General features: G+C 38.5%; 1 protein-coding gene across 2 annotated transcripts; it reads left to right on the forward strand.

The window, feature by feature from the left end:
• The first annotated feature begins 391 nt into the window (after positions 1–391).
• On the forward strand, positions 392–6,406 carry wiza (WIZ zinc finger a). Of its 2 annotated transcripts, none has more exons than XM_056749777.1 (10): positions 392–467; positions 1,278–1,398; positions 1,477–2,013; positions 2,094–2,516; positions 2,687–3,139; positions 3,225–3,551; positions 3,635–3,849; positions 3,943–4,213; positions 4,846–5,011; positions 5,325–6,406. In XM_056749777.1, the coding sequence occupies exons 2-10, from the start codon at positions 1,299–1,301 to the stop codon at positions 5,503–5,505; spliced, it is 2,673 nt and encodes an 890-aa protein (XP_056605755.1). In that variant the 5' UTR covers positions 392–467; positions 1,278–1,298; the 3' UTR covers positions 5,506–6,406. The 2 variants fall into 2 exon arrangements, with proteins under 2 accessions (XP_056605755.1, XP_056605756.1); XM_056749778.1 differs by having other exon boundaries at positions 402–467; positions 1,275–1,398.
• The last annotated feature ends 10,830 nt before the right edge of the window (positions 6,407–17,236 follow it).

Genomic DNA, 17,236 nt, shown 5'->3' on the forward strand with positions numbered 1-17,236 from the left:
CTGTACTGTAATAAAAGCATCTTTTAGAAAAGATCGTACTTAAAAGGTTGTCTGTATTCTATTGTATCACATTAAATATAATTTTCCTTCCAAATATTACATAAATATTATCAAGTTTTTAGGGTTACTTCATTGTATATTTTTGAAACAAAACTTTTAATTGATAGCTTTAATGTTCAAATATGTAATGTTATGGGCTTTGTTGATTATTATCAGTCTAAATGATTACATTTTTTTAATAAATCCAATTTGTTAAAAGTCACATTTATAGATCTAGATGTTTGTATTTCATTATAAACATTAATTAAAATGTCGTACACACACTGGAGGTCATTGTCAACATCTGATAAGTCTAGATTGTTTTGAGGGATCGATTGCTTTTGCCTTGTACTGCAGCTCGGTTTCGATTGATGTGCCTGACTATCGTCCTGTGAACCTTTGTCACGGCGAAATCTTACCGGTTTGAGGTAATTTTGACCATTTACTGCGTCTTACATTTTGTTTTGTCATGTCCATATGCATACAGCTGAGCAGACCGGCGGACTTAGTTACCAGAAAACCCGTTTAAATCGCATGACAACCCACAATCGATATTTAGCTCGTGCTAGCTGCCTATGCGCGTGCATTGTGTTATCCAATTAAACTGACACAAATATTATCCAAATGTAAAGCGCTTTTGGTTGATCGGTACAAGACAGCTTTAGCAAGTCCAGTGTAGGTTTTGTATATATATATTTATATATATATATGCATTTATAAATAAGCAGGTGCATAAATCTTAAAACGAGAGATCGGATCGAGTGGATGCGCATCTTGAGCGCTATAACATGATGAAAACATTTCGCTTACTATGGTTACCATATTTCCCGCCAAAGTATCATAGTTACCACATATTTATCATTACGACCGAAAAATCACTATAAATTGGTTCATTGAAATGTTCTTGGTTTGAATCTTACTGAATTCTGTCACTTTAATTGCCTTTTATTTTATTTGTGACAGTAATGGCTAATACCATGTGAATGATGTTTCTTGGTGTCATGTGCATTATAATTAAAACTGTAACCAATGGTTGGCATCTTCATTAGCATATTTATATTAAAAATAGCGTGGTTTAACTATGTGAGATCATAGTAAATTTGTTGTTACCGTGGTATTACTATAAAGAGACATGGTTACTAAATAATATCTTTTAATTAATTCAAATAAGCGAAGTTTTACCAATGGTGTGTAACTGTGTAAAACATAAAAAGTGTTATGTTTTGTTTTTTAAGCAGGAGAGAGTTTCATATCCAGCCATGGAGATGGCGACACCACAGACCGCAACGAAAAGCAGTGTCACCGTTTCCAAAGAGTGTCTGGACACCGACCCTGAAAAAGATGTGGATGAATTGGATTGTAAGTAACGTTTCTAACAGGATTGTTATAAACGACTGAAAAACTATGAATATGAAGTTCTCTCTTACATTTCTACAGTAGGTGTCCATATCTGCGAGGTGTGCAGGACCAGCTTCGGGACGAGGAAGGGTCTCTCCAGTCACGCCCGATCTCATCTGAGGCAGCTCGGTGTGGGTGCGTCTGACAGCAGTGGGGCTCCCATAGACCTCCTGTACCAGCTAATGAAAGAAAGAGGTGGAAGTCTACCCAAGCTTCAAAAACAGACCCACCCTGTTAAAAAGCCCAAAGCACAGCCCTCCAAACTCAAAAAGGGCACTGGGCCCAAACTAAAGATTAAAATATCTAACCTTGTCAAGAAAAAATATGCTTTTTCCTCATCGTCGACATCCGCTGTCAAATCTGGCAAAAAATCGGCCAAGTCTGGTCGGTTAGCTTTTGCTGCAATGAAGCCTCGTAAAGTCTCTTCGAAGGGGCTCGCGGTGTCCGCCACATCTAAAGTACGTCCCGGTCATAATGCCGTGGAGTCCAGTGATGGCAGTCCGTCGACCTCCCACCCTCTGAACTCAACCAAACCCCTCTGGGCTCCTAAGGAAACAGATGCGCCGATTAATCTAAGTGAGTAACTAGTGTTTGTTTTTATTCTTGCATTGTCTCATTGGTAAGATGGTAAACACGATTTTTTGCTTTTTCACCAGCGGCGATGATCAATTCCTGCGCGAGGGAAGATGTACACGTGTGTGAATTGTGCGGAGCGTGGTACGAGACGCGCAAGGGTCTCTCCAGTCACGCCCGGGCACACCTGCGCCAGTTTGGTGTGCCTTTAGACTCTAAATGTGGTCCCATAGAGACCCTCCATAAAATCATTCAGACTGAGGAATTTAAGGGTAAGGCCAGCGGCGGGCAGACGGAGGGGTTGTCTGTCTTTGAAGATTGTACTTCACCTTCTTCCGCCCCTTCCCCTTTACTTTCCATCCCCCCAAATCCCTCTATTTCCCCTTATACACTGGTTTCAATGCGTCAGACACCTCCGCCAACCAAAAAGCTGAAAATCTCCTCTCCACATGCTGCGGCAAGCTTGTCCTTGGGCGGAAAAACAGATTTGAAAACGCACTCTGGAGGTGAGAAGTTAATGTTAAAAGATTAGGTCAGTAACCATATGCAAATATCTGATAAGAAGTATCCAACAATCGTTTTTTGCATTCCCAAACGTGTGTAATGTTTTTTTATATAATCATCCATAAGAAAACTGGCCTCACATGCACTCTTTCTGAAATGTTTTACGTTCCAGGCCAATCATCCAAAAATCTCTCCTGCGAGTTCTGTCACGAAACGTTTAAGAGGAGTCAGTGCCTGGCCAGTCACGCCCGCTCTCACCTGCGTCAGATGGGCATCACCGAGTGGACCGTCCGCGGCTCTCCCATAGCTACTCTGCGCAAGGTGATGTCCCAGCAGGGTGGTTCTCTCAAACCCCCGGACCCCGCTGCGCTGTCTCCGCCTGCGTCTCCCTCTGCACTGACCGCTCTCCCCCTTCTCGCCTCATCCCCTAAAATCAGCCCCCAGTCTTCATCTTCTCCTGCCCCTCACAAAGTTCCAAAAGCCAGGAAAGGCTCCAGGACTGTGGTATCCAAACCAAAAGATGAGCCAGTGGAAGTCGATATCTCTGTCGTAGAGTTTCCTAAACCCCAGAGCACGCCTAGGTCTCCGCTATCACCTCCCACCACAGTTAAAAGCTCCGTAACACGTATGTAACATACTTATTTATCAGAACATGCGGATATTCTTTAGTGATTCTTTTGTTTCATGATGCGTGTTGTTTACTTCCGTAGCCCTTAAGCTTGAGAAGCAGGACCCGGTGCAGTTTGTGTGCTGTGAATACTGCGGTGAGATGTTTGACACTCGCAAAGCCCTCTCCTGTCACGCACGCGCTCACTTACGACAGCTGGGTGTGAAGTGGTCCGAAAAGATGTCGCCCATTGACACCCTGTATACGCTCATGCAGAGAGAGGGCAGCGAACGGGCATCGGATGTGAAAACAGAATCGGTCACGGTGGCGGCAGTGCAGTGGAAAACAACAGCCTCCTCGCCACACACGGTTACTCCATCGCCTGCTGACGTCACAAAAGACAAAACTGCCTCGGACAACACAACGAATGGTACGTGTTTGATATATTTCGAGCTTTGAACACCGAGAACATTAAAGCCTGTGTCATATCTTTTGTTCTCCACTCTTCCACAGGCCTTGATGCCACGTGTGATCTATGCGGATTTGATTTTGAGAATCGAAAGGCACTCGCCAGCCATGCCAGAGCCCACCTGAGGCAGCTGGGGGTGGACTGGAAGACCCTCGGATCTCCTATAGAGACCCTGATGGCCTGGATGAAGAGCGAACCAAAGAAGGTGGCCGATCTTCACAAACGCTACTTGCGAGGTGACCTTCCTTTTGTTAAGAAGGTGAGTCCATGTTAGAACGTCAGATGGACATACAATTTTTTTTTTGGGTGAACTGCTTCTTTAAGGAAGAAAAAACTACCATTTTCATCCTAGGGCCCCAGAAAACCCCGTTCTTCTGAGTGTGAGTCTGTCCGCATGGGTTCTCCCAACGCTTCATCGGGTGCTCAAGTCTCGGCCGGTCACCCTCGGGTATCTCCAACTTCTAAAGCAAGCGTACGACCAGAACCGACCAGAGAGGTCAAAGCAGGGATGAGCCACTCCTCCTCCTCGCACAGAAAACGACCCGCGTCGGGTGAACGCTCACTATCCGGACTGTTCCAGAGCCCTGCGGCTCACAGTGAACTCAACGTTCGTACACCTAGAGGTAGATGAAGTTTTTGGTATATACTGTGCATATATCCAATGAAAGCTGTGTTTCTGCACATGCAGCGGGGGGGTGAAAGGCACGGCTAGCTAAAAAAATCATTTCAATTAATTTTGAACTAATATAAAATGAGAGATGGTGGTCTAGTGGGTTAAACCACTGAACTGGTAAATCAAAGGTTGCTGGTTCGATCCCAGCATCCACCACCAGTGTGTCCTTGAGCAAGACACTTTACTCCACGTTGCTCCAGGGGGATTGTCCCTGTAATAAGTGCACTGTAAGTCGCTTTGGATAAAAGCGTCTGCCAAATGACTAAATGTAAATGTAAAATGAAAATAGTAGAGATGCACCGATGTATCGGCAATAATCAGTAATGGTTGATAAAAGCATTTTTCACCCTACCTGCCATCAGTTTGATGCTCAATATTAATAGTCAATATATTGTATTATAAAAAAAGTTACGAAATATTAATTTAATCTTCAGAATCGGCATTGCAGATATCACTCTGAATAATCGGCTATCGATATCGGTGGAGAAATTTAGCATCTGCATCTCTTAAAATAGAAATAAAAATGATCGTTATAATCACATACTTGGCAGGTAAATAAGCATCTATTTCACTGTGTCTCAGGATGTGAACGGCGTCCCCCGAAGCATTCCTCCCACCCGGAGAAGATATCAGAGGAGCAGGAATCTTCGAAAGCGTCTCGGACTGGAAACATTCCATCTTTGGTTCCCAGACCACCAGAGACCAGACTGGTAAAGCTGGTTGGGAAGATATACTCTCTAAAATGCAGGTGAGTGTGACATCTGGGCTATTATTAAATGTAAGATTGAAGGTTCAAATTCAACATTCAGTATTGTGCCCTTAAATAAGACAATTAACCCACAGACTGGAACAACTCGAAGGTGCCTAAATGATGACAGAATTTTCATTTTTGGACGAAGCATCACTTCACACAATTTTCATAATTCCGGCAATTCTAAACTTATATTATCCCTTTTTTTTCTTGTTGAATGTTTTCTTTCACTCAGAACTACAGAACATTTCACAAGCGAAATAAGTTTCATGTTGACTTAAAGAATATCTTCCTTTGTTTCATGTGGTAGGTTCTGTGAGGAGGTCTTTCAGGGACCTCTGTCCATACAGGAAGACTGGGTCATGCATCTACAGCAACACATCCTCAAACTGAAAAAGAATTCAACCTCGTCGCCTCAAAGCAGAGAGTCCTCCGAGCCGTCTCTCACACACACAGAAACACCGCTTCTTATTGGTCCTCAGGCTGTATAGATGTTCTTGCTCTTTCTTTTCATACGTTTGCAAAGATGGATTTACACTACACTGATTTATTATTTTTGAGTCATTTTTTACTTTGATCAGATTTATTTTTTTAATGAGAACTTTTGAAACACTACTGAAAGAGATTATGACCACAACCTTTCTCACCAGTTGTTACTGTGATGCTTTGAATGTATTTTACTGTTTATATTGTATATTACTGTGTATAATGTGTTGTCACGTTTTAGCTCTTTCTTGGTTAGCAAGGCTTCTGACCCGTTGTTTAACTAGTTTGCGAACTTGTTAAGTTTTAAATGAGGGTCTGTTTTTTACGAACAGAATGAAACATGTAGGACAGGATGAATTACCCTCACCGTTTTACTTTTTAATACAGAAACAGTGCTGTGTACATGAAACATAGGGTTTGTCGTGTCAAAAAGTACAATCAAATAAATTACTTTTTTATTTATATGCATTAAACAAAAAATGCATTTCTCAGCTGATCGCAGGGAGTACGAAACATTCCATCTGTGTTTACTTTTTGTTGCAAGGAGTTGAAAACTCGCACTTAAGCATTAAAAACTGTTGAGGAATGTAAATGTTGTGCTTTTCTTTCTGAGAAAACAGCTCCCTGTTTTCTTGATTTGTTTATAGGGTAGTTTTGCTTTTCCCAATCTAGCGACGCTATTGAAACTTAACAGCAATGGGCCAAAGCAAATACTTTATTCAAACACATTTTATCTTTGAGTTTATAGGGTGTGGCCAGACAGGAATAGTTCTTGTGTTCTGTAAAACTACAGTCACCCCATATATTTTCTTCTGAAACACTATTCTACTGATATGATAATAGGTCATTCGTCTTTATATTCGTTGTGTTGGAGACATAACAAGCCTCTGATATTCCCACAGCTCCTCTCCCATTTCACTGTTGAAGTCTGCAAATGAGAATAAAACTCTTCTGTTTCTTTCGTCTTCCTGCAAATGATCCTGTTATTCTAGTGATTTTAGTCGTTTGCTATGAATCTCTTACTTTGGATCTAGTTAGTGATGTCTACAGAACCGCAGGAGGCCTTCGTGTTCAGATGTCATGAGCTACACATCACAAGAACACTGAACATCATTTCTTGAAAATGAATAGCGTTTATTAATACACTACAGGAGAAACATTGTTAGTGCTGACCCACGTCAAGAAAAGAGGGTTATGTAGTTAAGCTGTGAACAAATGTTCATAAAACAAAAACCTTTCACCTGTCAAAGCAAATGAAACTAAACAGTCCATTTAAAGCCTCCTGACAGACTCGGAAGTTTATTTTCCTTCCATAATGTCCAGACCATTTGTCAGACATGAGATTCAATGTCTGTGAAAAGGTTAAAGGTTAGCGTCTGGTAAAAGGTTCAGTTGGAAAATGACAATATTATATTACAGCGAAGATTTCAAACCTCCTCAGTTTAAATGAGGCTTTTAATGTTTCAGAGGTGATTCATGAGCCTGAAGGTTTGGCAGCTGAAAACACTTTCTCACACGATTTGTGGCTTTGCCATCAGAGCTCTGAGAAACCGATCTTGTGTGAACCACATTTGTGGACCGATCCCTGTTGAAAAAATCAGCATATGGTAGCTTCACCAGCTCAGGACCAGTTTAAACCAGCACATGACCATCTTAAACCAGCATCAAAACATAGGCCAACCTAACCCAGCATATGCAGGCGGCACAAAATTCACATTTTTTAGGATTAATATAATGTAACACAATCCCACGAAGAGCTTTTTAGTTTTTTAAATTGTCAAATTTGTCGTGTTTTTATTACTAAAATGTAATGCATTTTTCTCATTTTCTTAAATTGACGCAGCAACCAAAATATCAGCTGAAAGGAGCAATGCACAGTGAGCAAACATTACTGTAGGTCTAATGAAACATTTGAGTAAAAGTGTCATTAATACACGTAAACCTGCAATACTTTTCACTTCTTGGTAAAAAAAAACATGCAGTTATGTCAGAAGCGCACTAAGAATGTGTTGTAATTCTAGATTTCTCCACTAGATGGCGTTTGGAAAATTCGGAACGCTGAGGAAGATTTTAGGAAACCAAAATTTTAGCTGACTGGTTCAATCTACATTTGAACAGTTTACATAAAAAACAGACAAGTAATTGTAGCTTTATAATTATAACCTGATCTTAATCTGAAAGCATGTTTGCACAATTGCAAGACATTTTTATTCAATATCAATTAATCAAGCAGTGACCTCATGATCAAACTACATGTGTTGTGTTTTATTAATGAAAGTGGACAATCTGTTTGAACAGAACCGACTGATCAGAGGTGTTCATGCAGTGCTGTTGGGAACAGAATGTTTTTCTGGGTTACTGTCTGCATCTCTGATTTCTGCTGATGATGACAGTGACTCTGTATTTGCACTGAACTGTCACATGACACGGAGGACCTGAGCTGCTCCATCATTTACCACAGCCATCCAGTACTGGTAACATGTTCTCATACTTCTAAAGGTTGTGTTAAATTTGATCAAGTGCATAGCTCTGCTCATACAGCACACAATTCATGTATTATGTAAGCCGAAAAATCATGATTTTGTGAACAATATTATTATTGGGCATATTATTCTCATAGGATTTGGTGTTTTAAGAAGAAGATAGGCAAAGGTGCCAGACAGAATGTTTGAATGTTTAAATATTTTCTCTCAGTGACTTTGAAGTTCCAGTGTCACGGATTGTCTTACAATAGAATAAAATATTATAGAATAGAAAAGAATATTTGAACTATTTAGAAATAAAATTATCTGAACAGTTTTGTTAGGGTTATATAAACATTTTATAAACAGTAGTTGCATAAGAATACCACAACGCAAAACATTTCAAATCATTTTCTGTTTTATAATAAATACAACGTTAATAAAACGGTCTTGTACTTCACGTGGATTTTTTATGTGCATCTGTGGTGTTTTTTCTTCGCATTAACTTATGATTTTTATCCTTCCCCCCCAAAAAAACGTTTATTAGCTACACCAGTGGTTCTCAAACTGGGGACCCCAATATGAATCTAGGGGTCCACAGACTTTGCTTCATTTTATGAAATATAGAAATGTATCATGTTTTATGCAATCACTCATCAGAAAATTAAGACCACCAACTAAAAGAATTGATGCTCCAGCATTGTATAACTGAATATGATTTTGGTTAAATTAAAATTCGAAGTTTAAGATTTTAAGTCTTTATTTGGGGGGCCACAAAGCGAAGCACCCTACACAAAGGGGATGTACAACACAAAAAGTTTGAGAACCAGTGAGCAACACATTCACGTACCGCCCTTGCTGAAACATACAGAATACTGCAAAATGAATACAAACATAAATCTATCAACTCTGATTCTGATATTCATGCTTGTGAATAGAAAAGTGTCGAAGACAAAACCCCAGAGATTCTGGAAACTTGCTGTATGACAGTAGGAAATAACAGTCTGAACTGATCTGATCTCAAGTCAGTCACACAAAATGAAATACATTTTTTTACACATCTGGCATAAACCTATCCAAATTGATTTACAGTGCATTCATTACATACATATTTTGTGTACATTTAGTATTTGTATTCCCTGCAATCTGACCCTCATAAACCTTGACGTTATAAATGTTCTTCACCAGCTGAGCTATAAGATAAACATATGTGCTGGCATATAATAAATATGAAGAGTTCATCTGCAAAAAAATGATAACGTTCGAATGCACAATAATAAGAGTTTTGAAACTAAGAGTTATTTTTGCAATAAACTTTTCATGACTATTAGATGACCTTTACTTAAATCAATAAGAGAATCAAATTTGTTCTCATTAGCTCGACCGGATGCAGTGACAAACCAGGATGACACATAAACAATATTGTTTATTCAGTGTGACGTATGATTTATTAAAAGTAACTCATTTTGGCAACGGCGCACAGAAATGGCCTCCAAAAGGGAATGAATTTGTAAATTCTCAGGAAAAGATGCATCAGAGCCAGCAATTTATAACGAAACACAGGCTAGTAAACCTCAGAATTAATGGGAAATAAATCATGTGCGGCCAGTAATGGAAGTCAATGGGGTTCAATGTTGTTTGGTCAACAATGTTGATCAAAACATCTTCTTTTGTGTTCTGCAGAAGAGAGCCAGACTGGTTTGAAAGAAATAACATCTTAACATTTTAAAATGATAGATAAATGATGTGTGATATAATGCTACAAAACAAGGTTTGAATCCGTCTTTTTCTAAATCATGAAGGATGATCTGAGCTGTTCTGTGTAAAAAAATACAAACCATTCATTTAAAAAACAGTGCATTCTTGGCACATAATGAATGTGAGCACACGTAACAATGTGAAGGCCGATTATTCATCTGACATTAGAGACATGGAGTGTGAATCTGAATATATTACCCGATGGGATATTTTGCCTCTATTATGGTCCAGCTCCAGCATTGACTTACACTCGGCCTATTTCTAAAGCAGACTGGTCCAATGAGAAATCCAGGCGAAGGGTCTTAACATATCACGAAGAAAGAAAGAGTGAGAAAACTATGGTCACTCAAGTGTGTACTCAAGTAAATAATATTTATAAAGAGATTTTTTTATTTTGCATCATTTCATAAGATGTCGATTATACAATTATCCAGAATGTGAGAAAATACTAAATTAATATTAATACGATTTGTATGTGATACAGGATATGAAGACAAGGACGAGGAGGACGAGGAGGAGGACGAGGTCAAGGTCGAAGAGGCCATGCACGGACCCCTATTTCTGATGATATAAGAGCAACTTTGATGGACCATGTCATCAACCATGACCTTACTATGAGGGAAGCTGGGCAGAGAGTACACCGACATCTAAGCCGCTTCACAGTGGCATCTGTAATAAGAACAATCCGACTAGAAAACAGGTATGTCTTCACCTCTCTAACTTCTACTCTACTCAGATGGTATTTACAGCACTGTACTACAGTATATCACATTACCACATCACATGTACAGGGTATTAGAGGGTGCTAATGCTCCTTTTGCAGCCAAAGTGATAGTTTTTGTGAAACATAACATGGCATGATTACTTACAGTATATTGAGATGATACAGTATATACAGTAAAGTACTGTAAGAAAAAGAAGCAAACCGATGATAATTTGTGGTTGTATTTCTCTAGAATGTCTAGAAGACCTTCTGGGGGAGGACGCCAACGCATGTTCACACAACAGCAGGAACTTGCCGTTGTGGAGCTAGTGAGGGCAGACAATGCCATCCGTCTCCACCAGCTACGACAGAAAATACTTGCAGACAGGCAAGTGTTCAACAACATAAACCATGTGAGCATCACCACCATCAGACGCATCCTGGGAAAACACAACATCACCATGAAGCAGCTCTACAGGGTCCCATTTGAGAGGAACAGGGTCAAAGGACTTGGAGCTGAATATGTACAGGTAAGTGTAACTGTCCTTTACATTTACAATACAGTATTGGAGAAATCCAGTAGCAGCTGAATATGTACCATATCAGTACCACATGGATCCATTCGGAGAGCTACACAGGTACCTGTGTGATGGGGTGAGGGTTCTGTATGTGTAGCACTGTAGTACAGTAATCTTGGCCATGGATGGAGCTGCACAGCCTCATGAATTCATTTTCATTGATGAAGCTGGATTGGACCTGAGCAAAACAAGACGACGGGGTCGTAATGTAATTGGCCAAAGTGCAATTGTGCACGTCCCGGGCAGCGAGGGGGGAAATATCACATTGTGTGCCGCCATAAGCCTTCGAGGGGGTCTGCATCTTCATGCAAAACTAAGTCCATACAATAGCCAACATATACTCACATTTCTAGATGATCTACATAATATAGTTGTACAGAACAGACCAGATCAGCCCAGGTTTGTGGTGGTATGGGATAATGTCAGTTTCCATCGGGCTGCTCTGGTCAAGGCCTGGTTCACCAACCACAATCAATTTTTAAGTGGCATACTTGCCCCCTTACTTGCCATTTTTAAACCCTATAGAGGAATTATTTTCGGCTTGGAGATGGGGTGTATATGACCATCAACCACATGCCCGCATGCCTCTTCTGCAGGCAATGGAACAGGCCTGCGGCAACATTCAAGTACATCAATCCAAGGATTGTTTCTACATGCAAGGGGATATTTTTTCCCGGTGTCTAGCGCGAGAAGACATTGCTTGCGATGTCGATGAGATCCTGTGGCCAGACCCCAACAGACGGCGGGTTTCATGAGCCCACGTATGCACAATTTCCATGATTTTCTGTGTTTACAGTATAGTGTTTTTTCTATTTTCATTTTTTTGCTTTATCTGAATTCATGTTACTGCAATGTACAATATTGAGTAGGCCTATTTCCGTTTTGGTTGTTTGAAAATGTGCCTCCTGAAAATATGCTTTCTGAATTAACAGTGAAAATCAAAGACCGCAGTGTTTTATATTAAGTAGACTAGTGTGTTCCCCCTGATCTGAAAGTGTATGCATATGATGCAAGAATGTGTCATTTTGTCATCAGAGTTACATTTTGACAAAGGAATGTTAGGTTTTGATAGTAGAGTTTCAATTTGACACAGATGTGAATGGTATATTTCCCAGTGTTGTGTCATGTTTACTTGTGTGTAAGGTTTTGGTAAAATGAGCAAAGTTTTGCAAAATGTGTTCAAGCAACAGGCAAAAACTGTAATGTTTGCCTAACCGTACATTTGAGTTTTTAGAACTAAATCACTCTTTACATACTGTACATTATTTAAATTATATATAAGTGGTTGAATGCACATTTATTGGTTGAAAACTGTGACCCTGGACTACAAACCTGTCTTACGGCACGATTTGTGGCAAAAGCCAACAAATTATTGTGTGGGTCAAAATGATCGATTTTTCTTTTATGGCCAAAATCATTCGGATATTAAGTAAAGAGTTCAATGAAGATATTTATTAAATTATTAATTCATTCTTAATTAAATCAAACTTAATTTTAGAGAGTTGAAGAAATCAAAATCTCTACATTAATGGCTATGAAAAACGTCTAAAAACTTCCCTTGCTCCTGCCCGCTCTTTGTGAATAACACACTCAGGTTTTGGTATCTTTAAAGCTTAGAATTTCATCTTTTGGGTTCATCTATTCTCCACAACATCACTCCAGCGGTAAGCCCATAAAGAGCATTAAAACAAACCTGTTTTTCTTATCATTGGCCTGCTACATCGCCTCTGATAGACAACTCATTGCACCCTCAGTTTCCAGAGTTTAAATAGTCGTATCTCGGACAAATGTTGTTCTATCCTAACAAACCATCAATGGAAAACGTATTTATTCAGCTTTCAGATGATGTACAAATCTCAATTTTGAAAAATTGACCCCTGGTTTTGTTCTTCAGCTGCATCTCGGTTGATTTACTACAGTCCTGCTGAGTCGAGATCGTCGACAATACAACCATCACTACTGATAACATCTTTCTTTCAAAGCTCTTTTACGGAGACATAAAACAATGATTTTAATGTCTTTCAAATTCCTGACAGAGAAGAACACTTTATAAACTATTTCCTGTTCCGGCGGTGATGTTGTGAATAATGGATCCAAGGACACAAAGAAAGATGATAAATCACACCGGCACCATTACACGAGGCTTTTATCTTTCTATTATTTTCCCTGATCCTCTCACTTTCTCCAGGTTGCTTTCTCCAGCGCTCTCCGTCCTCTTTCATCTGTTAAACATGTTAAATGAGTTTCTCCTCACGCCCATGCCAGACAGCTGCTCCGTGAACCAATTTTGCGTCTGTATGATGTATAATTCCAATAAAGTTCAGGCTCTCAGGAGATAAACGCACTCGTGTAAGAAACACTGTCACTGTAAAGTCAAGCAAAGATCACCAGCGTGTGCTCGGCGCATCCACTCACTTTTCTATATTTTAGAGATGTTTGTCCACTCGTGAAGAATCGGTTTGGAGATGCTTTTTATTTCTCAGGGGTCTTCACAGTGCACCGAGCCTCCGGAACAATTAAATCTGTTGAGAAATACAGTGCGTGTGCCAGAGACACAGCTAATAGTGTTTTGGTCGCAGTGGGATGTATAAGATGGCCTTTTCCAAACTAATTGAATCTTTTCAGACTTTTGAACTCTTCTGTTTTTATATTTCAGTTTTATTACAGTGTTCATCTTTCTAGGCAGCAGATGTTTCTTGTGTAAACACATATTTAAAGTTATACAGATATAGATGGCATAATGTGCCACTTTAGTTGTCATCAAAGGTTTTCTTTTTGCCAAAATACTTAACATATCTGCTGTGGATATGAGCAGCGTTGGGTGTAACTAGTTACTGTAATTGAATTACCTCTCCCTTGAAAAAAAAATATTTTTCTGTAATTTAATTATGGTTACTTCTGATGTAATTAAACTAAATATTGTGTGTAATATATGTGTGTGCAATAGTGGAATTGACATCAAAATTCAATGTCTATCACATTTGTAATACTTTGGTCAGTTAATAATACAACTTTAAGTAGTTTTATATTATTTATTTGAATGAATTAAAAGAGCTGTTTCATGTCTATCCTTGAATCAATTAACTAATCACAGTCTCTGTATAAAAAGTACATTTACATTTATTCATTTGGCAGACACTTTTATCCAAAGCAACCTATAAGTAGGAGAGTATATAAACATTTCGACCAGGCTACTAGGAGGATTAAAGCTGGAGTGAGTAAAGGAGAGAATTAACTCTTTCTTTTGACTGACAGACATACAGAGTTATTGGATAGTCAAATAAATGCAGAACATGTAAGTTTTGAGCTGAACTGTCATATAATTACACTATTGAATATGTAATTAGTAACTAGTAATTAATTACTTTTTCAGAGTAACTTATTCAACACTATATATGAGTTAAAAGTATGTTGTGTGTTTGATTCTTCTTTTTTCTTTTCATTTTCAGGACAGTTTTCCAAAGGAATGAAAATAATAAAATCCCAGATGAGAATGTTATTTCTCAGAGGTTCCTCTTTCATAGCTCATGAGATTTAATGGTGTTCTATGTTGTGTCTCATTAAGGATCCACTTAGCTCAGATTTTTTCCCTAACTAAAATAAAAACAAAGACAGAGACAATTATTATGGAGGTGTAAAATGTTTGCTGATTGGAGAGGTCAAATAATCTGGATTTGGGTACATTCCATGAGAAATATTTCATATTGAGATCTAATTGACTGTATGAGAAATAAGAAGAGATCATGAAATAGAGATCGTGTCTGTGATCTTTTTTATTGCCTTTTTATGTTAAAATGATATGTACATCCATATTCTGAAGATTGACTTTATTAAATGGTAACACTTGAGGTTCTGTAATATTAATTCAAGCATAGATTTCCCAAATTACTTAAATCATATCATTTTAAGTCTGGATTGTCTCCTCTTGTAATTTAATATTCTTGTCTCAGTAGATCATCTGTCCAGGGTGAACGCTGCCTGTGGCCAAACATGATGGGATAGACTCAGCCCTCCCGCGATCCTGCAGAAGACAAGCGAGTTTGGAGATTGGATGGACTCAGCTGAAAAATTTGGATGAAAAAGTACCAAAACAAAGTATTTTGGAAGTCTGCACATTGCACCTTAATTAGTCACTTTGGACAGATGCGTGTGTTTATGAATTGCATTGGTGGAGAAGGTTGTGTTTACCTTTACCATGCGTGCATTTATTCATTGCATTGCATCTTTGTTATTTTGCTATTGAGTTTATTTATTTATATGAATTATATAACACCACAGGGGACTGAAGATCTTTTCACAGACTTTCACTGTTGACTCTTGGTAAAAATACTTTCACACACATTTGCTTTCAAACATGGAAAATATCCAGAACAGCTGGAAAGGTCTTGGCCAGCCCAGTGTGGCTTCCAGCACAATATTTGTTCTGTGTTTGGGCGTTTTCAAAAAACAATCATTGACAAATGATTTAAATGACTTCTCATAATCTTACATGATAATTTGCTTTCAGAAAGCTAAATGTTCAAGAAACCGTAATGTGTTTAATTGTATTTTGTTATCAGCAGCTTAAGTATGTCAGTTTACTAGAGATGCAATTTATTTATTTTAAATGAATGAATCTTTAATTTGATGCTCATGTACACATACTCTATAGTATAGCTATGTACCTTAATGAGTGTAAACGTTTAAAGGGTAATTTTTTTTACTTTAAAGCATGACACACACAGTTTCCGCCAATCTCATAATAATCTTGAGAACCTATAGAGTAGTATTGCATACTTCGTATCTTCGAAGATTTAGTTTAGTTGAATCACATTTATTTAGTTGAATCACATTTATAAAAAATAGATAGGCCTAAAGCTGTACGATTATTGCCGAAAACATATGGTGGGGGGGATGGGTAGGCTTAACCAAAGCACGTGCGCACCCATTGTCAACAAAACACATCAGTTTCACTCACTGCATGCGGTTCATGTCTGACATCCTTTAGCGCTGGGACGGCTCCATATATCAGTTTCAAACGATTTCCAAATCCACGATATATCCACCCTTTATATAACATTCATTACCCAAATGCAGTAAACATTTGGATGCATGACACAACGTTGCACCACCCCTTTAATTTATGTGCACCAACGTTCTGGAGGCTAAAAGATTGTCTAAACCCTATTACGTTTTGGCAGACACTTCTATCTCAAGCATTTATCTATCTAATTTTCTTTTAAAGTGTACATTCTATAAGTATGTGTGTTTTCTGGGATTGAACCCAAAGCCCTGGTGTTGTGATTGCGTTACTCTACTTGAGCTACATTTACACATCCATTAGAAAGGAATCAGTTTCTGAAAGCAAAACCTTCATTGATCTTTCATTGATCACTGATGGAAACATTGCGTACCAGTCATGTGATCACAAGCTTCAGACCTCAGAAAGAGGCTCTGATTCATACCCTCAGATCAAACATCAAGTGTTTGCCCACATTTGGCTTTGAACGCTGACAAAATTTGTTTTGCAAGCCTGACTCTCCTACTACTTTGTCTGTGTGTATTACTGACATTCAAACATCATTAATTTAGAGAGAGAGAGGGAGAAGAGAGAGAGAGAGAAAGTTGTGCTTAATATTTCAGTGTCTATTCTGAAAAATGAAAATTCCTTGATAATACTGTACATTGTGCTCTATTTTTACATATTTTTAATAGTGTGTGACAGTCGTACAAAGTCTTACAGCTAAAGAGTGTAATTGATCTTTACTGTAAAAACATTCTTAAGAAATATAAGTTAACTCTTGCGTTGCCTTGAAGTTTAAATAACTCAAAATTTTAAGGCAGTCAGGTAACTTATTTTTTAAGTTGAACCGTCAATTTATTCACAGAGAGATGTTATTGCAAGTTTAACCTTTATCCTTTATCACTGCTGAGAATATTTACCCTGGCTACACCCGCAGCTGACATTTTATTAATGTAATTCATCATAATAGAAATGTGATTTTCTCCAGATAACTGTGAAAAAATCAGAGTGGCTGTTAAGGAGCAGCTGTATGTTTTCACAATGCGTTTTTGCTGTTTACGTCAATGAACATATCCACTAAGAGCATTTTATTGAGAATTCAGAAGCAGGTGCCAATGATAAAATAGCAGTTATTGCTAACCAAGCTATTCACAGAAAACAGTAAATCAGCTAAAGAGAAAGAATACTAAAAATATTGTACCATTTGGCAATATCATCATTAAATCACTACTA

This window comes from Triplophysa dalaica, chromosome 6 (genome assembly GCF_015846415.1).
Source record: "Triplophysa dalaica isolate WHDGS20190420 chromosome 6, ASM1584641v1, whole genome shotgun sequence".
Classification (NCBI taxonomy): Eukaryota; Metazoa; Chordata; class Actinopteri; order Cypriniformes; family Nemacheilidae; genus Triplophysa; species Triplophysa dalaica.